The sequence below is a fragment of the Uloborus diversus genome, chromosome 9, assembly GCF_026930045.1.
Source record: "Uloborus diversus isolate 005 chromosome 9, Udiv.v.3.1, whole genome shotgun sequence".
Taxonomy (NCBI): domain Eukaryota; kingdom Metazoa; phylum Arthropoda; class Arachnida; order Araneae; family Uloboridae; genus Uloborus; species Uloborus diversus.
In genome coordinates, this window is record NC_072739.1 from 130,954,405 (window position 1) to 130,980,262 (window position 25,858).

The 25,858-nt window shown below is 30.9% G+C and overlaps 1 protein-coding gene across 1 annotated transcript in view; it reads left to right on the plus strand.

Moving 5' to 3' along the window:
* LOC129230652 (protein SET-like) overlaps positions 1-25,858 on the plus strand; it is a 41,505-nt gene that overhangs the window by 1,985 nt on the left and 13,662 nt on the right. The window contains exons 2-5 of the mRNA XM_054865068.1: positions 8,158-8,347; positions 14,412-14,590; positions 18,515-18,609; positions 24,352-24,431. Coding sequence (XP_054721043.1) covers positions 8,158-8,347; positions 14,412-14,590; positions 18,515-18,609; positions 24,352-24,431 — 544 coding nt within the window. The remainder of the gene's footprint in view (positions 1-8,157; positions 8,348-14,411; positions 14,591-18,514; positions 18,610-24,351; positions 24,432-25,858) is intronic.

Genomic DNA, 25,858 nt, shown 5'->3' on the forward strand with positions numbered 1-25,858 from the left:
ATGATGTGCAAAACAGATAGATTAACTAAGTCGAGTATTTAAAACAAAAACTATTTCACTGCCTATGGTTTTGATTCTGTGAGCTTTAACATCAAATTCTGTTAAGGTGTAAAATATCCAATATTGTCCACAGGCTGCGATTAATGTGACTTATTTTAGTACCTTATTAGTTGTTGCTTTGTCCAGGAGATCTATGCATTATTGATGATTGAATTATGTTTTAAAAGAAAGCACTGACATACACATGATTAATTTTGATCTCATTGAAATTGCAGTTAAGATCTTCATATGATAGTTTTTAAATCAAATTTCAGCTTAAATTTAATTATGTATGATTTAAAACAATTTGTTTATGTCAACAGATTTTCAAAAGTTAAAAACAACAGACATTGAAAAAAATCTATTCAAAACTTATTCTAAAGGGTTTTTTCGAAGGAGGGGTAAATAACAAAGCCGATACTTTACCATGATTCCTTTCCAAATATTTTAGTGGTTTGAGTGAGCAATTTTATATTTTTATCGATTTTAATGGAGTTAATTTAGCTTTAACTGTTTTACTCCTTTTTCTTCTGTTATTTACTTACAGTTATATATAATGATTCAGAAATAAATATTGTGCATTAGTTGGTGTACAGTCACAAGACATTTTCTTTTTTTCTGAGCAATGTTTAATTAGGCACTTTTAATATGAATTAAAATTGTTACATTACTAATAGCATAAAATAAAAGTTAAAAAGGAATATATTACTGAGTTATATTAATGATGTATAACATCATAAAAGTATAGAGCTTTTTGGTTATTTTTAAATGAACAAGATTGCTATGATTAATATACTTTTTATATTGAAAATACCATAGTTGAAAAATAAATATCGAAAATGTCATGGTATTTTCAAAATAAATCTACACTAATATTATAAAGAGGGCGGATTTTTGTGTGTTTATATGTTTGAGGTAATCTCCGGAACTACTGTATCTATTTGAAAAATTCCTTCACTATATGAAAGGTGCTTTCTTACTGAGTGACATAGGCTATGATTCGAAAAAGTCCGATACATAGTTTTTTTTATTCCAATTTAGGCCCAAATTTCACATAAATTCCCGAATATGGGAGTAAAAAATTACTTGCACATATTAATACAGTGAAACACAATTTATACGTTTGTGAAGGGGCTATGAAAAAGTAAACGAGAAAACGTAATGATAGGTGTAGGTTAATGTGGATTAGACTCTGTGGGGACCAATTTAAAAATCGTATAAATGGTGCTCTACTGTATTACATATTGTTGAAAGGGTAGAATTTTGATTCAGGTTGTCAACCATTTTATTTTCCCGTTTCCACGGTTACTTTTTGAATCCATTGTTTCTTTCTTTAATTTGCATTTAATTTCTTGAACTTATTTTATTTAGTGTTTCCATGATGACATTTTTAAAATCCATCTTTCGCATTTGAATTTCTTAAAAGTATTTTAATATGTCGTCATTGTTTGGAAGGGTAATTTTGCAGGGTGTGTTTTTTAAGCCTGACTGGTGAATATATGACACTCGACACAATTTTTATTCTCAAGGTAAGCCGGGCAATGCAGCTCTATATATATATGAAGATTTGAAAGCTATTGTTAATGTTTAATACCTTTTTAGTTTGTGCTTAGCAAAACATTTATTATTGCTAGTGATGTGGATCGGGTACTGTTTGACATTTTAAACCGCAACCTTCCTCAAATTTGCGCATGCGTCAGGTCGCTTCTGATTTTATCAAAGTAGGGGAGATATTGATAAGAAAGATAACGAATGTGAAGGGGATTTTTTTTTTTCCATTGGATTTGTTTATTAGAAATGTTGGTTCGAGTTGAGGCTTTTTTTGTTTTTTTTATATATTATATATAGCAGAAATGCTACTCATGGTGCATTCTCTTCAACAAGCTGTCACCCCTTTTTAAAATAGAACCGTTCAACGGTGCTAGTCGCGGCTTTCGAGATCAGACAGTAAATACCCAGCTGGTAGGTAAATATTTTTGGGTATTTACCCAAGGCCTAGGTAAATACCCAAAAACTGGATATTTTACAAAAAAATGCAAAAAGTGAATGGGAATTTTTGTTAAAAATCTAAATATGAAATAATTGGTAAAACTGATACATACATATCTATTACATAGTTTATTATATTTTTTATTGAAAGACTTGATGAAATTATGTAAGAAACACATTGTGGAACAAAGAATCTTTCTTTTCAATGTCATAATTGGAGAAGTATAAGCAATTCAATGATGAACTTCAGAATTTCAAAATCACAATCTAGGTTAGTCATATCCAAAATGAAAAAAAAAAAGGAAGCATGAGGGATGTTTAGAAGAATAAACTGAGAAGTGAAGACGGTGATGTTATCAGGGGTCTGTCCAGAATTTTTCACAGGGTCCGTTTTTTGTGAAAAATTAAATAATTTTGTGAAAAATGAATAAATTTTGTGAAAAATCCAATCATTTCGCAAAAAAAAATTTTTTTTTTGTTAATACGAAATTTTATAATTTAGAGATGGCACAAACTGCATCAATTAAAATTAAATTTGAGTGTTTTCCTCTTCTATGTCGAGAATATCATTCTGGAGTGTTTTTCTGATATTTGGCGGGGGGGGGGGGGCATCGCTCTCTCAAGTATCAATATTTATCTACCATTCTACATTATGTTAAATTATACTATAAATATTTCTGTCCAGTATTTAAAATAATTGTAATAAAAAAATAAATAAATAAAATTCAGAATAGGGTTCAGCATTTAACTTTGTGACCCAAGACACTCTTAAGAAGCACAGAATTTTGTTTAAAACTTATAAATTCCATGATTTTAACAAAAATAAAAAGTTATTTTAATTGTTTACCTCTTAACAAAGCGTAATAAACATCAAAAATTCGAAAAATCGGATTCCGATAGCGGATGCAAAAAGACTTGTAAAAGAAATATTTTTGATAAAATTATTTTAAAATTGAATTTTAGAGTCCTATGATAAACATTTCATTAACATCTGTGGACATAGTTGAAGAAAATAAAATAAGTAAATAAATAAAATAAAATAACCATCTATTCAGCATTTTAATTTATGACTCATAACAGAAAATGGAATTTGGCTTTAAAAACTTGAAATGAGAGTTCTAACAGAAATAAAGAGACTTTTCATTTATTTGCATCCTAATAAATCGAAGTTAGCTCGAAAAAAGAACAAAATATGATTCTCATATCGAATGTTAAAAGATTGCATTTTTCAAAATGTAGACATCTAAAGAAAAAAAAACGGTAATTAAGGGTTTATTTAAAGTTAATCATCCTTGTTAGCATCGAAAAATCAAAACCCATATAATTTTCTCCCAAAATAACAATTAAACATCGCACTGCACCTTAAAAACACAAATATTGACAAGCTAGTAAAATTATGAGAATATTATCTAATCAAGTCATTATAAAGGTTCAATGCCAGACGCTTAATGATGATAATTTTGAAGTTGTTAACCCTATCTAGCTGAAGCGATCATATTTTTTCCCCACCCTTACTATCCTTTTGCAGTTTTCGCAGATATATTATTTTTTATTAAATCATGAGCGGGGGGAAAGTGTTTACAAGTGTTTACCAATGACCAATGTGATTGGTTTCAGAAAAGTTTACAACAACACCGCTGCTAATTAGCTGTGATAAAACAAACAAACAACCATTATATTTATTTGGCAGTAGCAATTATTTATCTGGCAAGAGTGCCGATTTTTTTCTTTCAAAATTAGCCGATTTTGTATAAGCTGATCCCTCTAATTTGACTTCAAAAAGGTTCCAAAAATTATCGGTTTATACACAGAAATATGCGTTATTTTGCTTTCAGATTTGCTCTTTCAATAAACAATTTGTGAAAGATCCGATCTTGTTTATCAGAATTTTGTGAAGGGTCCGTTTTGTTTGATCGGGATTTTGTGAAAGGTCCGTTTTGGTTGATCGGATTTTTGTGAAGAGTCCGTTAACGGACCCAAATATCTCCTCTGGCCAGACCCCTGGTTATTTATTTTATTGCTGTTTAAGTGATAACGTGGCAAATATAGAAAGGGTAATTCCATGCAAAGGTCAACCTTAGGCCCAATTTTAAAATTTTAATTTAAATAATTTTTATTGTTACCATTTCAAAGAAAAAGGTTGAAATGACATGAAAATATGACAATAGTTTGTTATATGTATTTTTTAATATTTTTACACTCCCCTTTTATCCAGTGAAAAAGGAAAAGTGTAGTTTGTAATTTTGAAACTAATTTTACTGCTCTCTTAAGCAATGAAATTCCAACAATTTTTTCTTCTTTGATTTATATGTTATAGAGTAACTCAGTATCTTTAATAATGATAAAAAAATTTATTGGAAAAAAATTATATTTCCTATAACCCCTAAATGTAATCATAGAATGCATGTCATGTCCGTCACAAAAAACTTGAATTTTTTAGTTTTTTGCAAAATGTATTGGATGTATGCACACAAGGTTAATATTTCTCTTTATTTACACTAAAATGAAGACTTAACAGAAAATTTGGAGAAAAATTTAGATATCTAAGCAAGAAGAAAAAAATTTAAAATTTGTCATGTCTGTCACGCTAGTCATGCAATAGATGAAACGACAAGAAACAGTTGAAAGTTTCTATACTAATGATAGTATATCTAGTCAAGCTCCAGGTCTTAAAGTGTTCTGCATTATAAGGAATAAAACTGGAAAAATGAAAATGCAGAAAAGGTATTTACAACTAACGATCAGTGAAGAATATCCCTTACTTAAGATTGAATTTTCAAAGTTTGCAAGTTTAAGACCAAAACATGTTTACTTAAGATCAGATATACCTAATAATATGTGTTTATGTATACTATGAAAATATTCAGTTACTCTTAGCTTCATCAGTATTGCTACCAAACACATCAACAGAATTAGTAAAATTTATTGTTTGCAATGACGAGAAAAAAGAATGTATGCTTCGAACATGCAATGAATGTAAAAATTTACAATTATATAAAAGTTTTGTAAAAAACTTTGATGAAGATCAACTTGGATTAGAAGTCTCCTACAAACAGTGGATTAAGTCTGATGCTGAAGTCTTTGTAAAAAGCAAACACTTGGATCTTTTATATGTCTTGAACCTGTTACAAAAACAGTTGAAATATTTCTTGTGGCACGTTTATGTGAAACGTATACAAGCTAAAGCCTCCAAAAACTTAAAGGAAAATCTACCTTATGGTACACTTCAAATCCAGGTGGATTTTAGCAAAAATTTTTACTATGCATATCAGGATGAAATTCAGTCTGCACACTCGCAGAACACTTCATCTACATTATATACGACAATGGTGTATTACTGTCAAAATGAGAATGCTACAGAAGTTAGAGCTGAGCCTTACGTAGTCATATCAGATTATTTACAACATGATAAAAATGCAGTTATTGTTTTCAATAATATAGTCATTTAGAGCTTTATGAAAAACCACCCAGAGTTTAAAATAATGAGATTAGATTTTCAATCTGATGGAACTGCTCAGCACTTCAAACAAAAATATACAATTTACTCCATGACTACAAATAAACTTCCAACAACCTGGCATTTCTCAGCTACCTCATATGGGAAAGGATGCATTGATGGATTAGGTGGCACAATTAAACGCAGAGTATGTGATGCTACCTCGAGCAAGAAATATAGATCCCAGTACCTCGCAGCTGAATTTGCTAAAGATGCACAGACATATTGTACCCAGTAGAGGTGCAGATTAGCTGTCGTCACTCGCCAAATGGCAACCAAAAATCTTCAATGGCGACCAAAATTTTCAGTGTCGATCGCCACTAGATGACCAAAAAATTAAAAACTTAGAAAAGTTGAAATGTTGTGCCCAGGGAGTTTAAAGGGGAGGAGATAAATCTTTACTATGTAGAAGTGGCAACGTTCGTTCACTTTTTCCAGAGGGCGCTGTATGTGCACCGCTCCCGACAATCGCAGCAGATCAATGTAAATGATGCTAAGTTTCTCATTTTTTTTGAAGCAGCTATTAAAGCAAAAAAGAAATAAACTACTGGAAATTGGTTGTAAAAAGGAGCCAATATAGTGGATGATGTACAGCTTTCGTCCACAGGAAGTTAGCGCAGTATTTGATGGAAAAATTTATTTTATTTTTCATCACCAACTTGCCGAATTCGTCTGCTATTAATATTGCGCTGTGCGATGTTTTATTTTTTACGAGTTGGAATGTTTCTATTCCTGTAAATAATTGACGAAATGAGAATGTAGTAGAATTAATTACGTAAATACTTTTTTTAATTAGTTGTAAATTTCGTGATATGTTTCGAGAACTAATTAAAGCAAAATAATTTTTTGCTTTCACGACCTTTAACAGATACATACTTGCCAACTCTACTGTTTTTAACGGGAGACTCCCGTTTTTTTCTTTCATTTCCCGTTTTTTAGGATTTTCTCCCGTTTTTGCAGTTTTTTCAGTCAATCATCAAAAAGTTTCATTTTTTTATCAATAGATGGCGCCCTTTTCTAGTCTACCAATGTCAGGGAATAAGAATTTTTCCAATTAATAGCTCATTTAGTAAAAATTAATATTTTGTAAGCTTTCCACATTGCATATTAAACGCAGCACGTGCTTTGCCGAAAATTGCAGCAAATTTCAATCCTTTTGCAGCTTGAAAATATTTCAATTATTTTGAAAGTTTGAAGTTATTTTAACATGTCCTACCCTATACCTACTTATTTTATATTTTATTTTCATCACATATTGATTTTTTTTTTCGGATTTTAGTAATTAAATTTTTGTAGCAACTTTTTTGGTAGAGACTGGGGAATGTACAAAACTTGAAGCAGATTCATTCCTTATTATTTGGTTTTTCCTTTGCAGTATGTTTGTCTTGCAACTTGCATACATCTGCAAAAAATCCCCATTTCACTTTGAATTTTGTATTCATAATATTTAAAAGCATAATTTTATAATTCTGTTGTAAAGATATGTCGCTGGTAAATCGCCTATATACCTCTAGTGAAATCTCCTGTTTTTCATGAAATACACCGCCAGCTCAGTCATTTCCAGCCGAGAACAGCAGTTTCGTGCTTATTAGCACTCATCAGCCCGGCATAGGAAATGACTGAGCTGGCGGTGTATTTCATGTATTTCTGCTTTAGCCCTAGCTAAAGGGCGGTAATTTACTGAATATCTCCTGTTTTTGTTTCTTCGAATGTTGGCAAGTATGCAGATAAAAATAAATGTTAATGTTCTAACTTCCTGTAGACGAAAGCCGTACATCGTCCTCTATATTGTCCCCTTATTACAACCAATTTCCAGTAGTTTTTTTCTTTCTTTGCTTTAATAGCTGCCTCTGAAAAAAAGAGAAACTTAGCATTTACATTGATCTGCTGCGATTGACGGGAGCGGTTCGCCGACAGCGCCCTCGAAAAAAGTGAACAATCGTTGCCACTTTTACACTAGCAATCCTGTAGGACATTTCTCTCCTTCTTCCTACTCCGTGGTTGTGCCCCTCTTGGGAAGGAAGGAGCTTGTTTGGAAAGAAAAGAAACTTTTGATTTGTTTTCATCTGAATGAAATGTAAGATGAATTCTAACTGATTTTTTAATGTTCCACTAGATGTTTTTTGCATTAATCAGATGGATTATGATAGCGTGGTTGCTGGGTGATAAACAGAGTTGCAGAATTGGTTTTACATATTTGACGAAATATTTTAAATTGCAGTAAAAACAGCTTTACTCGCTAAATAGTTTTAAAGCAACTAAATCTAATTTGATTTGATGAAAAGTTTCAAATTCCAAAGAAACTTTAATAGATTTTTTTTTTTTTGAAAAGGTGTTAATGCATTTTATACAAAGAAAAATGATCATTTCACATCAGAGAGAGAGGGGGCGTCAACTTCTTTATTTAACTGACTTCCATTAAATTTTTAGCACGGGCATCGCTGTGCAGGTACTTCTAGTATCCGATATATATATCGGCGTACCTTGGTTAAAGTGCATAACATTAAGTTAACTTCATATAAAAACCAACTGCCTTGGGCAAGTGTTTATGAATAAGTGTTTCAGATTGTTATAAGTTGTATAGTTATTATAGTATCATTCTATTATGTTTGGAGTTCTTAACTGATTTGTAGTTCGTAAATCATCCACAAATTTCTGCTATTCTTGATGAAGAGGAAGAAGAATGTTTGCATTTTCTTACTAAGCTTGAAGTTGAAGAATTTGAAGATATTAAATCTGGTTACAGAATCAAGTTTTACTTTGATGAAAATCCATATTTCGAAAATGACGTTATTGTTAAAGAATTCCATCTTGGTTCTTCAGGTAAGCATTTATATTTATATAGGTCCAATTTTCTGGTATACATGCAGGCATCGCAGCGTTCCTATATTCCTATATTTTCCTATATTTCTGAAAAAGTTCCTATAATTCCTATATTTTCCTATATTTTCAGTTTCCGATTCCCTTTTTTTTTTTTACTTTTCCCCTCGACTTTTGGCTACCGCCTTTTCCGCGATCCACGTGCAGCCGCCATTTTATCTTTCCTACTGTGCAGGGCTCCCAAATGGTTCGCTTTTCCCGCCAAAGTCCGTGTTTTATGGTAAAGTCCACTTTAGACTTTTGACATTATGGTCTGATTAGTTCGCTTTTATATTGTTTTTACTTAAATATCAGATTTTAAAAGTTTTTCATTTCGTTAAAAGTTAAGCATTGGTTTCCTAGAAGCGAACACGCTTAGCGTCGGCGTCGTTCCTCGCCGAGGCGAAAACTTGATTCTTCTGCTCATGCGCGCCCGAGCCAATTCGGCGTTCTGAGTGGTCACGTCGGAATCCACTTGACTTTGATTTCAGCGTTACGCCGATGAGCGACGTCGAAGATCGGCGATTTGCTTCTAGGAAACCAAGGCTTTACTGTTCTCCCAAGCACGCCGCCGCAGCGCGTGTTAAACAAAGTTCGTACGCCCATGAAAAACCTTGAAAAGTTCTTGGGGGGGGGGGGGGGGGGAAAGGTCACACACACACATTTTCTAGTGTTTGAAAACCTTGAAAAAGTATAAAAAGTTTCTTTATTGCTTGAATTTATTTATTGTTTGGATTGTGCTTGTAATTCTTTTAAAAATATTTCATTAGTGCAATTTTCTGAACATATATATTCGATATGATTTATCGCGAAAAATTGCTTTCGTGTTTGAGGTTTCAATCCTTTTGCATCTTGTTAATATTTTGATTCTTTTTACAATCCAAAGTGATTTTGACATGTGCTTACCTTAGCTTAGCTTATTTTTCGTTTAATTTCAATAATTAATGAAGGAATTATTTTGGAAACCATGGCAACATTGAACTTACTCGGCTCGGACGCGGAAAAATGCTTCTCGCTTTTGAAATTTCAATCCTTTTGCATCTTGTAAATATGTTGATGTTTTCCACAATTAGAAGTTATTTTAGTATATGCTACTTTAGTTTAGCTTATTTTTCGTTTGATTTTAATAACTAACGAAGGAAATATTTTGGAAACCATAACAATAACATTGAGCTTATTCGGACTTCGCTGAAAATTGCATCTCGCGTTTGAAATTTCAATCCTTTTGCATCTTGTGAACATTTTGATGTTTTGACAATTGGAAGTTATTTTGACATATGTTTTTATAGATTAGCTTATTTTTCGTTTAATTTCAATAATTAATGAAGAAATTATTTTGGAAGCCAGGGCAACATTGAACTTACTCGGATTTCGCGGAAAAATGCTTCTCGCGTTGGAAATTTCAATCCTTTTGCATCTTGTAAATATTTTGATGTTTTCCACAATTGGAAGTTATTTTGACATATGCTACCTTAGTTTAGCTTATTTTTCGTTTAATTTCAATAATTAACGAAGGAAATATTTTGAAAACCATAACAACATTGAGCTTATTCGGAATTCGCGGAAAATAGTTTCAATCCTTTTGCACCTTGTAAACATTTTGATGTTTTTGACAATTTGGAGTTATTTTGACATATGCTACTATAGATTAGCTTATTTTTCGTTTAATTTCAATAATTAACGAAGGAATTATTTTGGAAGCCATGGCAACATTGAACTTAATCGGATTTCGCGGAAAAATGCTTCTCGCGTTGGAAATTTCAATCCTTTTGCATCTTGTAAATATTTTGATGTTTTCCACAATTGGAAGTTATTTTGACATATGCTACCTTAGTTTAGCTTATTTTTCGTTCAATTTCAATAATTAACGAAGGAAATATTTTGAAAATAATAACAACATTGAGCTTATTCGGACTTCGCGGAAAATAATTTCAATCCTTTTGCATCTTGTAAACATTTAGATGTTTTTGACAATTGGAAGTTATTTTGACATATACTACTTTAGATTAGCTTATTTTTCATTTAATTTCAATAATTAACGTAGGAATTATTTTGGAAACCATGGTAACATTGAACTTACTCGGACTTCGCGGAAAATTGCTTTTAATGTTTGAAATTTCAATCTTTTTGAATCATGTAAATATTAAAATATTTTGCCCAATCGAATGTTATTTTCCCATATTCCAACTTAGATTAGCATGTTTTAGGTTTAATTTAGTAGAAAATAAATAAATTTATTTTATAGGAAGCATGCCAACATTGAACTTGGTTCGTGAAAATTTGCTTCTCTGAGCTTTCAATCGTTTTGCATCTTATAAATATTTTTTTATTTATGGCAATTAGAAGTTATTTTGACATGCTACGTCAGATTAACTCGATTAAATTTTTACTTAAATAACTAAAAAATTAATATTTTTTGTGTTGTTTAATTCAAGCTTATTTAGTTTTCCAAACATAATTTTGATTATCATTAGCTTATTTTCGGTTATTACTGTTTTTTTGTGTGGGAGGGGGAGGGGTATTAAATTTAAACAATTGAGCACATAACATTTTAAAGTAGCGTCTGTATATGAAACAAAGTTGAATTATGTAATTATATGAAGTTGAATTTGTACATCATTTCATTGTCATGATGCCTGCTGCTGTTGTTGTCGTGTGCCAAGTAGGCTGGCAATTTGAGGTGCACTGCTTCACTTTTCCAACTGTAGAGTAATTTGGTGTGAAGTCCGACTTCTACAGTACACACATGCCATAAGGACCCGTTTATAGGGGACAAGGACAGGAGAGAGAAAGTACGTCCATGCCCGAGCCGGGATTCGAACCCGGACCTTCCTATCGCAGTCAGACTTCTCTGACCACTAGACAAGGCAGGCGGCATGATGCCTGCTAAAGGGGGGAATTTGTTCCCCCCCCATAAAAGTTCAAAGCACTCATGGCCCTGCAATCATGGATTTTTTTTTATGTAAGCTTTATGATTCTTGAAAATATACTTTGAATATGAAAATTGCAAAACTATGCCTCATGTGATCTGCTTCTCTTTGTGATTGAGAATTTCAGACATTTTTAGGGAAACTTTCAATACAGTAGATCTGTTTGGTGTGTGATGGATTCATATCGGTGGAGAAGGGATATAAATGCTATTAAAGAAGCATTACAATACAGAAAAACACAAAAATAATTTTAAACTATAGAAAGATGAAGCACAGCTTCATCTATCCTTCAGTGAGACTACCAGCATCCCTGATTCAATTCAAAATGTATCATTACGCCCATTTAGTTCTATGGAGGCTGCCTTAAGTGCTGCGCTAAGTGCCTCCCCCCCCTCCCATCCAAATGTTTGTGTAAATAATATTTTTCAATGGATAAAAAGATCAGTTGTGCAGAAGGTGATAAAGGAATCGTATCATTAAAAATCAGTATTATGGTTAATTAACAAATTATTTTCAGGGATTTAGCAGCAGGCAGCTAATTTGCCTTTTGATGCTTCCTTGTGTTTAAATGAATGGTCCTCTCAAGATCCTCTTTTTAATCCTAACTGGTCCTCTTTATTCCTCTTTTTGATTGAAATTGGTCCTCTTTTACCCTTTTCTAAAACTAAAATGTGTTGGGAGCCCTGCATTAGTTTCTAGAAAAGTGAAATTTTATCTGCACAATTGCATTCGATCCTCATTGATTTGGAGGCTTTGGTATGAACTTAAAGAAACGGTTTTGATTACTAAAATGCAGTTTCCTAACGACTTCTCATTTATTTATTTTGAAGTAATTTAAAAACCTATTTTAACTTAAATTTTCCAAAATGCATGTTTTTGTAAACAAGTGCAAGGTTCTATTTATTAATTTTTTTTATGAAAGTAGTAAAAACTAACCCCCCCCCTCACTTTTTGTACTTTAAAACTTTGGGACAGTGGTGGCCACCAAGTTTTTTAGGTCTGGATTATTTTGCTTTAATGACCAAATATTTCTAAATCAAATATATATTTTACTGGGTGTCCTTCAAAGTCATGGGAAATCGTGGATTTCAACTATGATCGAATTTGGTACTGAAAAGTCAGGATTTTCAGGGGGGAAAAATGGTCAAAAAGTATCATATCAGAGATTTTTCTGAAAAAAAAAAAACACAGTATACATTTAAATTTTTAATTTCCATACATTTAAATTTTTACCTGAACACTTTTTTCTAGAAAAGAAAAGGAAATTCACAATAATTTCTTTTTCACAAAAATAAAGAAAATTCACAAAAAATATTTTGCTTTTTCGCATAACGGGGACTTAAAAAATGAAACCTGGATTGACCCTTGATATTACTGTGACATGTGACTTTGATTTCAGCATAGCACATGTTTCAACAACTTATAAAACTTTAAGTTTGGCTTTTACTGCATTGTCAAGTGATAACATAAATTAGAACAGAACTTCACGAATTTCATTCTACTGTACAGCTTGCCCATCGCAGTATCGGATCATGCAAAATCTTTCATTAAAAATTAGATTAGTGACACAACTATTTTAAGAAAGATTTGTGTTCATCTACAAAAAGTTTGGTCTATTTTTTTTTATTTTTAATGAAGTATGCCTTAATATGTTTAGTACAAATTACAGTTTTACACTCTTTTACTGTTTGTAAAATTGATTTTGTGTGTATTTTTAGACTTATTTATGCGTATGTATTGCACTTATGTCAGGTAGTGTAATTACATGTTTTTAATCGAATAGTAGTATTGCATTTTGAAAAAAAATGTCATACTGGCGAGCTTTGTTATCGAAATTCCTGTATATCCTTTTTTTTTCAAAATATTCCTATATTATTTCGAAAAATTCCTATATTGTTTGCAGAAAATTCCTATATTTTCCATCGAATTCCTATATTTTTTTCAGAAAATTCCTATATTTTCCTATATTTTTGTTGGCAAATGTCACTTCTATCCCTGTACATGTAAAAAAAATCAGTAATGACTTGTAATATGCTATGGTTTTGTCTCCAGCACAGTGAAATTTGCATCATGTTTCTGATATCTCTTAACTTTAATATTTGATAAAATACTTTTATTTGTTATAATTTATTTTGTATGCATGTTTGTGTAGCTTAATTTACTTTTCCATACATTGAATTCATGAAAAGAAATGAAATTTGAAAAAGTTGAATTTATTTCATTGCAACATATTAAACTGCTATATCTATGGGTAGTTTTAACAAAATTTATTAGATTTTAAGTAGATATTTAGTTATACAAGTTGTTTAAGATCTTTATTGGCATTATTTGCTTCTTTGATATTAATTCATATAATTGCTTAAGAATAGAAGTTAAAACCACATAGTGCATTTTTTTAAAGTGCGCTAAGATGTCAATAAATGTATTTGAAAAATGAATGAACACAACTATGAAGATGAAGCTGTTTTGTTTTTTACATTGCACCTGTGAAGTTAGAGAGCAAAAATGTGCAAGCTTCACTGTTAACATTGACTAGCTCCTGGCTTGCATGTCCCTTCAAGAACGCGTGTATTTAAACATGTCAACTAGCACATGCCGCTGTCGAAAGAGCCAGCAATGTGAAAATTTAAGCCTCTTGAAACATTTTACCTTAACCCCCTTTTTTTGAAACGTATGGAAACATTTGCTCAGTTAACATTTTGATATGTCCAAAATTTTGCCTTTTAGCAAAGAAAATATTTTTTTAAAGGTATCTGAAGAACATTTTTTCCATAATTTATGCCAATTCTTGTCTCTATACAGTAGTATAATTTAACTCAAATTTTTGAGTTTATTAAAATGAAAGTTATTTGGTGTTGAAGCTTCAAAGTTGAGGTCTGTGTTTGCTTCCACCTTTTGAGAACTGCCCATAAACATGTTTTCAAAGCATAGATCAGATGGTTGCAATTTAATCTATCATCGATGTTTTTCTCGAAAGATTGCATTCTGTTAGTCATGGAAAGTACCAAGCAAAAATTAGGGAAAGTCATGGTTTTAAAAACTTTAAATGTAGCAGATACACTGTATGACCCTGTTTTGTTTCTTTTAAAAAAAATTAGGTGACCCAGCATCTCAGTCTACTCCTATCAAATGGAAGGAAGGCATGGATCTCACCAAGAGGCATAAAGAAAGGCAAGCACAAATGAAAAACAGCAGAAAAAGAGCCCATGAACAGCCAAGGACATTTTTCACATGGTTTGCTGATCATGGAGATGCATCTGCAGATGATATTGCAGAAGTAAATAAAATGTTTAAAAAAGTTTCATATTACAAAAAAAAAAGTTAATTCATAATTTGGTGTTAACCTGATTTTCATTTTTAATCATCTGCATTATTTTTACTTAGAACTAGAGATGCACCAAATGTTCCTTCATGTTCTGCACAGGTTGCAAAAAAAGATGTTCTGAAAACCACAGCAAGCAATTCTCTGTAATGGAGTTTTTTTAAATGTTATGCAAGGGAATGGGTACTTGAGCAAATATTTTGTAATATTACCTTATAAGGAACCAGAACTACCAACTGCTACAAAACTACAGCCATAAGCTACGAAATATGTCCAAAATTTACGATTTTCTTCTTTTTTTTATAACCCTAAAAATATTCCTATCAGTACAGATATTGCCCACATTAGTAATCATTTAGTTAATGTTTTTGTGTTAACTAATGTCCCAAATTTTTGCTTAAAAATAAACAAAAAGAATACTCCCCCCCCCCCTTTTTTTAATAGAAAGTAAGATCATTCTGTAATTCAGTATCCTCCTGATTTTTGCCAATCCTTTATTTGCAACTCCTTCCAAAAAAAAAAACATACGCACGCACCAAAAAATTACAGCCCTACTTTGTTAGTGTTTTTAGAATTTTAGTTCCCCCCTCCATAAGCAGTTTTCTTCTCCAAAAAGACATAAGTAACAATATCACACATAAAAAAAAATAAAAAAGTTATAAGATTAGTAAGAGTATTTCCCCATATAATAAAATATCCCTCTCTTATGTATACGAACCTACAGTAAAAAATGATTTATTGCTGACAGCGTAAAGAAAGACAAATCATCAATTAGTTGGAATGAGTTCAGATAAACATAAATTGGTCATTTACTATTTTGTTTTGCTTTTAGAATGATTTTTTGTTTTTAATTAAATATACTTTAGGTAAATTTAGAATGTTAACTGCAAGTGCATTTATATTTCACAAAATAAAGTTTTTTTTTTTAATTGCTATAAAATATAACTACTGGTAATTACAGTTGAAGTTTTTGTTAGGTATTCAATATTCTGCCTAATATTCAGTTGAAATTTTAAACAGATATTCAGTACTCTGCAAAATATGGTGTTCAGTGTATCTCAAATCTAATAAATATTGAATTAAACAACATAACATTAATACTAGACTATCCCCAAAAAACAAAAAAAAAAAAATTCGAAAATCAATGTGCCTACCAACTTAAGCTGTGCCAAATGACATTTTAAAGGTGTGGTGAAAATTTTAACCAAATATTTTAAAATTAACATCTCTCATGAACATTCCAAAATCATTTTGGGGGGGGGGGGGGCTTTTTTCATACAAAATATGTGTGATGTAATAAATATTCAACAGAAAAATGGTTTTGTTTTTCATTAGTTTATCTAAAGCATAACAAAGTGTTAAACATTATGTTTTTTATATTAAAAACAATCCGTTCTGGTTAACTTCAGTGTTTTCAAAACTCTGAACCTCTTAATTTTAACCGCCATCATATAAAGCAGAACACTGCCATTTCGTAATTGACTTTTTGTTGCTCTAAAGTTAAAATTGCATGCTAGCGTTTTGTACGAAAACTAAAGCTTACATTCTTCTCATTTTTGATTTAGTTTCTATTATTTTTTTATAGTTAAGTTTCATTTTAAGTTATAGTTAAGTTTCTTAATTCAGAATGAGTTTCAAAAGCATCTGTTATTTTTGGGACATAGCCAAAATTTCTTGTATGTGATGCCTACTAGTATGTTTGAACTATTCTTTCCATCAGGACCACAACTTGCCATTTTTGCTTGATTTAAAAAATATTGGCCTTTCATAAACCGAGAAAACTATGAATCAATTGATAATTGATCACGCTCCTGGTTATGTTTTATAAGAAAATGGAAAGCAGTGGTTATAGAATAATCAAAATTATGTTGTACAGTTATTAAGGCAAGTACTAAATGAGGAAATCTAACTTCGCTGAGATTATTTAGAATTTTTGGAACTTAAACTGATTGCTCTTGGCGATGCTGATCAAGTTCCTTGTAGTATGTTTAGTTCACCTGGTGCTTATCACCATGCAAGATGGATGGCAAAAGACATTTATTGCCTGAAGATTTTGTGTTTTCATAAGGAATTCAAGCTAGCATTATATAAGGTCCAAGCATTAAAAAGAATAAGTCTGCTCATGACAAGAATGTATGAAAATGGGGCTCAATGCACCATATAATGACTTGTATCTTTTACAAATACTAGAACTATATAAAGAAATTGATAGTGCGCTTATAGAACAGACTTACTGTAATGAAACTTAGTACTCATTTTTTACAAGCTGAAGCTCATACCTGGACTGAAAAAAATGATTACACCCAAGCTAGGAAAGTAGTGTCTGCAATGAAGGTAAAGACTGCCATGGCTAAAGCTTTACAGAGACCAAAATCTGAAAAGGTTTTTCAAAGACTAGAAGTCAAAGATATCAAATCTTTTCAGAATGAACCATTGATAGATTTTGTTACAGAATAAATAGACTAGGAATCCGTTTACTGTAATAAAACTTTTATACTAATTTTTTTGTAAGCTGATGTTCATACCTGGACTGAAAGTGATTTTAATTTGCAACTTACTAATGAAGAAGAAATCAGCATTGACTCATTTTTCAAATAGTAGAAAATCAAACCGAAAATTGGTAAAATTGCAGTTAAAAAAAATTTAAGTAATTTCAGCAAAAAGAAAAATAGTTAAGATTGAAATCATTGCTAATTACTAAAAGAAAAGCACTAGAAAAAATGCTTTTGTGTTGTGTGAATTTTGTGAAAATTAAAAAAAAAAAAAAAAAACAGAAGTATTACTCAATAAATTAGGTTGAGCTGATACTTAATACTCTTCAAATAATTTAAAATTTTGCAAGGCAGTTATTTACATCAAATGTCACAAGAATACATAGTATGCGAGTTGAAATTCAAAAAAGAAATTTCTCCATACAATTTTGGGACAGTTTAATTAATAACAAAAAAAAAAAGCCTTATAAAGTTATAATTTTCAATGAATTACAATATTATAGCCTTACTATAGCATTGCAAAGAATTTTCATTACTGAAACAAGCAAACACCTATCATCTCCACAACTGCAGTTTAGAACATTGTTTCTAGTCTTGGCACAAATTACTCTTATGCAACTAGGATGCTTGTAAAAATCAATACATAGGTTCCACTTATTGGGATCTAACCTCATTGTGGATGATGAAACCCTGTATAAAATAGTTGCTGCATATAAACATGGTTAATAAAAACCTGCAGCAAAACTAGGTTGCTTATCAGAGCATTGATAGTTAAAATGAAATGATTTAAATCTGATTTTGATAATTATTTAAGGGGCATTCCAAGGTATTTTTGACATTATGTAGAGTCCGTAACGTGACCTTTTTTTGCCATAACTTTTTAATTTACCGTTTGATTTGCAAATAATTTTAATTTGAGCTGGTGTGTTGGTAGGAAAAGATCAAAATAAAATAATATGCTAATTAAACAGTAAATTAAAAAGTTATGGCAAAAAAGGACACGTTACGGACTCTACATAAATATCAAAAATACCTTGGAATGCCCCTTAATTCAAATGATAGTACATTATCTAAACATGTTTAACACTTTTTTCTTTTGTAATGAGCTTTTCCCATAAACTAATGAAAATAGTTCATACATGAGCTAATATTTAATAAAATGTCCTAATTTGTCATTATTAGTTTTAGGCAGGTTTTGGACAGAAATTTAGGTTTTTAATAATTATGTCAAAATGTAATAAGGCATTTTGTACATGACTATAAAAAACTGGGTAATTTTTTTTTTTTTATTTTATTTCTTTGTTTCCTTTATGAGATTTGTGTTTGCTTGTTTTGTTGAATATTTGTTTTGCCTGTGAAATTATTTTAATAAGGTAATTTCTTTCAGGTAATAAAAGACGATATGTGGCCAAATCCTCTACAGTACTTCTTAGTGCCAGACATAGAAGTTGAAAATGGTTTAGAAGGAGAAGAAGATGAAAGGTATGTTTTAAAAATTCTGATAATTTTTCTCTTGCTATAGCATTTTATAATAGTCTTATAAGTGAGCAGTTATTAAAATCTACCTTAGCTGTCAATAGCTGTTTATAATTGAATTGATAATTTCAGAATGGCCGTGGGTCACATTTTTTGCAAAATTGAGTTGGTTCTGCCACATTTTTAAGAAATTGACTAATGTACTGCCAGTATGCCCTTGTACTCTAGTAGTTTTTTTGGGGGGAGGGGGGGACCACCGTAATCTTTTCGTGCATAAATGGCTTTTATTCTCAACAAAAATCAAGGAATAGTAAGACACAATATGAATATATCATCATAATAGAAGTATAAACTAAGTAATGCCTTCACTCTAGCTTTATCACGGTAGAGGCATTACCAGCATTTGGAGGGTGAGGGATGTTATTTGTAATCCTGACTTTGTAATACAGTGACCACTGCTTAATTAAGTTAGCCGGCATCCACTGTATTAATTCTTACATAAATGTGGGTTTGGTTTTTATTGCTTCCCTTTAAACCAACTGCCCCAAAAAACTGCCCCGCCGAAAACGTATGTTTGGGTGCCAATGATGTTAAACACGTGTTTTGCCCAAAATTGCATGCCTTGTTTGAGATTTTAATTTTTTTGCATACTGCAAATATTTTTGATCATTTTTAATGTTGGAAGGTTTTTCTCCACATGCTACATAATATCTGCTTATTTTATTCATTATATCATTAATATTTTTATTTCTTAAATTTATTTTTGAAAAAATGCAAAAAGGCAATTCTTTGAGAACAGAACATGGATAGCAAAAGCTATAATAGCTCAGATTTTTATCAAATTTTCGAGTTTTGTAGCTAAAAGTATACACTTTTCATTTATTAGATTTTTTTTTTAAAATTCCAGACAAGGTTAAACAGGCATGCAGATTAGTGAAGTTTATAAAAACATATTGAGCAAATAGTTTAAGCTCTTGAATGATAAAATTTGGTTAATTTTTATTTGTTTGCAATCTGCTGCATGCTAAACAGATTATTCTTAGTAGAAATATTGTTAGAATTTTTTTAAAAAATGTTTTAATTAGATTTATTAATAAATTATAGTGAAGGGAATTTTTAACCGTTTACCCGCCAATGTTCCAAAAATGGAACATCATATTTAAGTGAAAATTTTCCCAAGAAATAACGTTAAAATAAACAAGTTTTTTTTAACACAGTTTAGTCTTATTTCAAAATATTTTTTGATTTCCTGCTTGATTGTTTATATGTTTTCAATTATTTATTGCGATTTTTCAAAGATGAGTGTTTTTTAGCTTTTTGCAACTTTTTCTTATAAAATTTACCAAAAATTGGTTTTTTCAGAAAATGTGATGATATTTATTATAGTTGTGAAAAATACTTCAATATATGATTTTAAAATGCTTGTAGAAATGTACAATGATATTTCCGAAAGGTGTACGCCTTCAAAATAGCATGTTCCAATTTTGGAACATTGGCGCTTTTAGGGAGTCAAATTTCCAAGAAGTAAATCGTTCGACTTCCAAGGGGAAATTTCATTTTTCCGTAATATATGTTTCTTTTTTTTTTTCTCTCATTTTGAATGTACTCTGATGTAGATGTTGGCAAAACCAAGTAAGTTTATATTTTGAAAGGATATGAGGTTTCTGTTAGCAAAGAAAATAATAAGTCTTCTGTTTGACAGACTCCGTTAGCAAAGAAAATAATAACAGTCTTCTGTTTGACGGACTCCGAATCCACACCTGCTCGGACAGCTACATTGTCACAGCTCCGAATCCACACCTGCTCGGACAGCTGCATTGTCACGTAATAATAAAAAATAATATTAGTGGGAGTTTTATTCTTCATATTTTAAATGCAGTTCAATAATTCGCTAGCTTTGTTTTCGGGCGAAAGGAAATTCTGTTTGATGTATACCAACTGTTCATAAATGTTAAAAAATGTCTACAAGATTTCTTACTGTAGAACAAGCTGTGGCTTATTTAGAGACATTGTCAGATTCGGATTTGTCAGATGTAGATATATGCCAATTACCCCCTGATGAACTAGGCAATATCACTGAGGAAGAATAGATGTTGACAGAGATGAAATCCTACAATTTTTTGGTTTGTTGCTATTGAGTGGGTACCATTCTGTTCCTTCTGAAGATATGTATTGGAGCAGTGCAGAAGATACATCTGTGCCAATTGTACTAACAGTTATGCCTCAAAATCGTTTTCGAAAAATAAAAAACAACTTTCATTTCATGGACAACCATGAATTAAAACAAAATGACAAACTAAGAAAAGTTTTCCTTATTTACGAAGAATTGTGTAAAAACCCTCAACAATTTGGTGTATTTCATGAAAAATTAAGCATAGATGAATCTATGGTTCCCTACTACGGTCGGCATTCATGTAAAATGTTTATTAGATGAAAACACATAAGATTCGGCTTCAAAATTTGGATGCTGTGCTCTTCAAGTGGATACCCATATTCCATGGAGATTTATTCAGGCAAAAAAGAAGGATCCCCTGATGTGCAATTAGGATCCAGAGTTGTGAATGATCTATTATCAGTTTTGACTGACACGTCTTAGCATGAAGTATACTTTGATAACTTTTTTACATCATATGACTTAATTTCTCAGCTATAAAAAAAAAAAAAGTGTGCGAGCAACAGGAACAATTCGTGAAAACCGAACTGGCCATTGTCCACGGAAATCCAAAAAAGCCCTTTCTAAAGAAGATCGCGGAAATTTTGACTATCGATCTGATGATCAGTGTACATGTGCAGCTAGAAAGATAATGCAGTGGTTACAGTAGCATCTAATTGTTATACACATGAGCCACTTGCATCTGTAAAATGTTACTCAAATGCGCAGAAATGCAAGATAGATGTGCCACAACCTCATCTTCTCAAGAGATACAATGAAGAAATGGGTGTGGACGTCTTGGATAAACTTTTAGGGAGCTACAGACCTCATTTGAGGAGTAAAAAATGGTGGTGGAATCTTTTTAGTAATGCGCTGAATATTTCAGTTGTAGCTAGTTGGTTACTTCATTGTGATTTACATGAAGTCAAGGTGAAGCATTTAGAGTTCCGAAGAGAAATAACAACTCGCCTCCTAAGAAGAAAAGTACGAGTGGAAAGTCCTCCAGGGCCTAGTTGTCATTTACATAAACGGTCAAGAATGTCTGGCGGACATTATATTGTATCTGCATCCCAAGGACGTTGCGCGGTGTGCAAAAAAAATAAGACTAGGAAATGTTTCCATTGCGACAAACGACTTCACCAGCAACGCTTCCTTTCATATGATGGGCATTAGATATTTCTGTATTGGATTTTCTGAATTCTGATATGCACACAAATGCAATTTCAAATATTATTTTTTCCGCAATAAAGTATGCTAAGATAAAAACCGCATTCAAAACCTCTTAGTTTAAAAAAATTCTCTAAAAAAAAAAAACTTCATGCGAAACGCCAATGTTCCAAAAATGGAACACACTGAAAATCATAATAAAAAAAATTTTTCTGGAAATTTTATTTTATTTCTGTATTTACTAGACATAAATAGACATAATTTCAAAAAATTACTCAAATTTGATCATCCGTCAATAGTTCGGCGGTTAAACGGTTTAATGTAATTCTGTTACTGTAATGATATGTAAGTTTTCTTTATTCTAGGAATAATATAATTGAAAACTAAATATTCTGTTTTTTTTTCTTAGTGGTACACTGAAGAAGTAAAGTGGTAACAGAATTACATTGTACTGTTTATGGTGTTATTAAACTCCCGGGTAACTGTAAAGGCATATATATATATAAACAAATTTAGATTGTTTCTTGTTGTGGTTAAAGGTTTTTTGTCATCTAAAATAACTATTCTGATATAATGTACCCTTTTTTGTTATCGTTTCAAATATACGTGTATCCCATGATAAATATGCTTTAATATTTTCGAAAATGATAATTCAGGAACTAAAAGCACAGTAAGATAAGGTAGTATTTTTTCCCATGGAGCATCAAGTTAATTTAAACAAAAGTACTTGCTTTGTGCTCTCTCCCATCTGAAAAGAAATATCACTTGGGAGTTTTTCGCCATGAGCCGTGGTAAGGGTGTTGATTTTTTCGGTGTGGCTAAATCAAAATGTGAAAAAATTACCATATTATACTGTGTCAGGAAAGAAATAGAAAAAAATATGCAAGAGTATAATAAAATATGGGAAAACATTTTACCCATTCCTAATGTGCGCGATGTGCATTATGCTAAAGTTATGAGCAAAGATTTATTGGAAATAAAAAAAAACTCTTTCAAGTGATTATATAGGTACATGTTATAATTTTAATCCCAAACCTTTCTGTGTGTCTACAAATGATCTTAAACTGCCAATTCATAATGGCCAATGGGTTTTAGTTTAATATACGCCTGCTTCTTCAAGCAGACAGGGGAAACTATACATCATTATCATTACTTAGGGCAAGTGATGTAAAAATATCTTCTAGGCAGCATGTTAAATTTGTAAAGCAAAATGGGGACACTTTTATCTGGACTTCTCAAGATTACTGTGATCATATTAAAGAAAAAGATGTCTTGATGGCAATTTCTGAACTACAAATTAATCGCAGGGGTCATTAATCCATTGCAAAATAATCAGTTTGTAAGAATATACAATGTAAAGTAAAATGTAAGCAATATTTATTCTGTTTCTTATTAAAAATAAAATTTGAATTTTAAAAGTTAAAGTTTAGGAAGATGTAATTCCATTAATTACATCCATTTAAATTGAAAATAAAAATATTAACTAATGAGTATATTCTCAGCAGCAAATATTTTTAATTATATAACATGTTGGCAATTGAACTACAGAAAAAATGGTCTTTTTTCTATAATTCCAATACCAAGCATTACAAAATTTCAAAAAATTATATGGATTGTTTGAAATATTTTAAATGCAAATTTTGTTTACTGTGCATATGCTTCTTACACATGCATAATATGATAAATTTAAAAATAATAACTTAGTCCAATAAAAACTTATAAATTTGCTCTGATCTGTTATTCCGTTACCAAAGAATTGCTCAAAAGTCAGTCAAAAAAAAAAAAAAAAATGTAGTCCAACTCCCAACTGTCTCGGATTGTATTGAAACTTGACATAGTTACATTTTTTATGTACTTAAAAAAGCGTTCAAATATTTATGGTGCTTCTCTAATGGTTTATTAGGCTTTACAACCTGTAATTTTTTTTGGAATTTTAATGATTAAATAAAGCAACTTCAAGTTCTTTTGATCCTGAAATAACATTATGAAGTTTTTTAACCAAATTTTGAGTTCCGATGCCAGGATAAAGGATAATCAAATATATACATACATTATGTATATTCAGTTCTCACTATGAAAAGCATATTCTCTCACTGAACAAAACGTTCTCATTTTCAATACCTTAAATTTTCAATGTGTTTAATGAAAAAGATTTTTCTCTAAAAATATGAAAAATTCATATAATTGAGTGTTGCAGCGAAGATTAAATTCTAGCTCCCTCAACGGGCAAGGTTTTGTTGTTTAAGATGAAGGCCTTTTTTGTGAGGAAAGGTTTATGGCTGAGAAATTTTAAGTTTTTGAGGAGATTTAAGATAGTTTCAGTTTTTTAACATATTTTGATTTCAGTGAAGAACATAGTATTGGTTTGTTTTCTTCATTATCGGTAGTACAATCAAAAATTTATACAAATATTTTTTTAACAATTTTAGTGAGGATGAAGAAGTTGATGATTCTGTAGTAGTTGTGGAAGAGGAAGGTGATGGGGAAGATGAGGAAGATGAAGGAGAAGGTATGAAAACTTTTTTATATGTATATTCAGTTTCATAATCCAGCAATTCAATTTCGTATGCAAAAAGTGAATAAATTTTTCAGAAGTATATTTTAGTGAAATGTTTTTAAAATAGCTGTTTCACTTTAATGAGGAATTAAATATTTTTTGAATGCTTGATTATGTATGAATTAATTTTTAAAAAGTGAATAATTGATCCTGTAATAAGCTTCCAAAAGAAAACAAAACTACTCCCTAAAGTTATAATTAGTCAATGTAACATCAAAACTTCTTAATATCCTGTTTAGATATTAAAAAACACAAACCACACACAATAGATTATTTTTGTGCTGTTTGTAAAGATCAATTGTTAAAATTACTGCCAAATTTTTTCAAAAGGAATAGCTTAAGTGTTATGGGATTACAAGGAGTCTCCGCCTCCTACTTTTCCCCCTGTTCATGTTTTTTTCATTTACAGGGGTGATTGTGTTCCGGTATTTTCATCTTGAATTCCGGTATCTTCATCTTCGAAAATACCGGAACATCTATATTTTCAGAAAAATCCACTTTAGTAAAATTTAGGGCGATGTTTAATGAAACGAAAAGATCCAAATAGAAGACATTTGGTATAAATATAAAGCGTAAGCTACGGTCATGTTTTGTAAAGTGGGGGAATGTAGGAAGAGAAAAGTGATAAGAGCTTCAACTCCTGTCTTTGTTCTTTATGGCTGTTGGAGGAATTGATTTTCTTTATTTTATACTCTGGTTTATGATCTTTATCTGCTTGCGTTCTGTTGTTATTGAACTAATTCTAATTATACTTTATTGTTATTAATATGCTCGTAGTAAATATAAATTTGTTTAATTAAATTTTACTAGTTAACTCTTTTCATTTGGCTACATTTTTGTTTGATAAATTTATTTATTTGAACTTTGCATGTTCTCATTTAAAAAATGAGGTATCTGGATAAATCTGAAGATATTGGCTTCATCGATGCAGAAAAGAAGAACAAGTTTAATTAAGAATGGTTAAACAGAGTGGATTCCTACAATGAAAAGATTGAAATATAATGTAAAAAAATTGAGAGGGCTGGATTTTGGTTTTTTGTTTCTTGCAACAAGCCCTTTACATATGCTAATGATGGTGTGAAAGCATTATTGCAATGCAACATTCTTCTACAAGTACTCATAAAAGAAACCAGGAATCATTAAAAAATGCTGGTGTTTTAGGCTTTAGTGTATTAGTAAATGAATGTAATTAATGGTTAAGGATTCAGATACATAGGAGGAAAATAAAACATTCTTTGAAAAATTTTAAGAAATGAGAAAAATTAAAAGAATTTAATTCCCACCATGCACATGGTCATGGACGTATGAAGTTCAAATAAAACTTCGAGTTTTAACCCCAACAAATAACTAGGTATCTAAATTATTTATATACATAATAT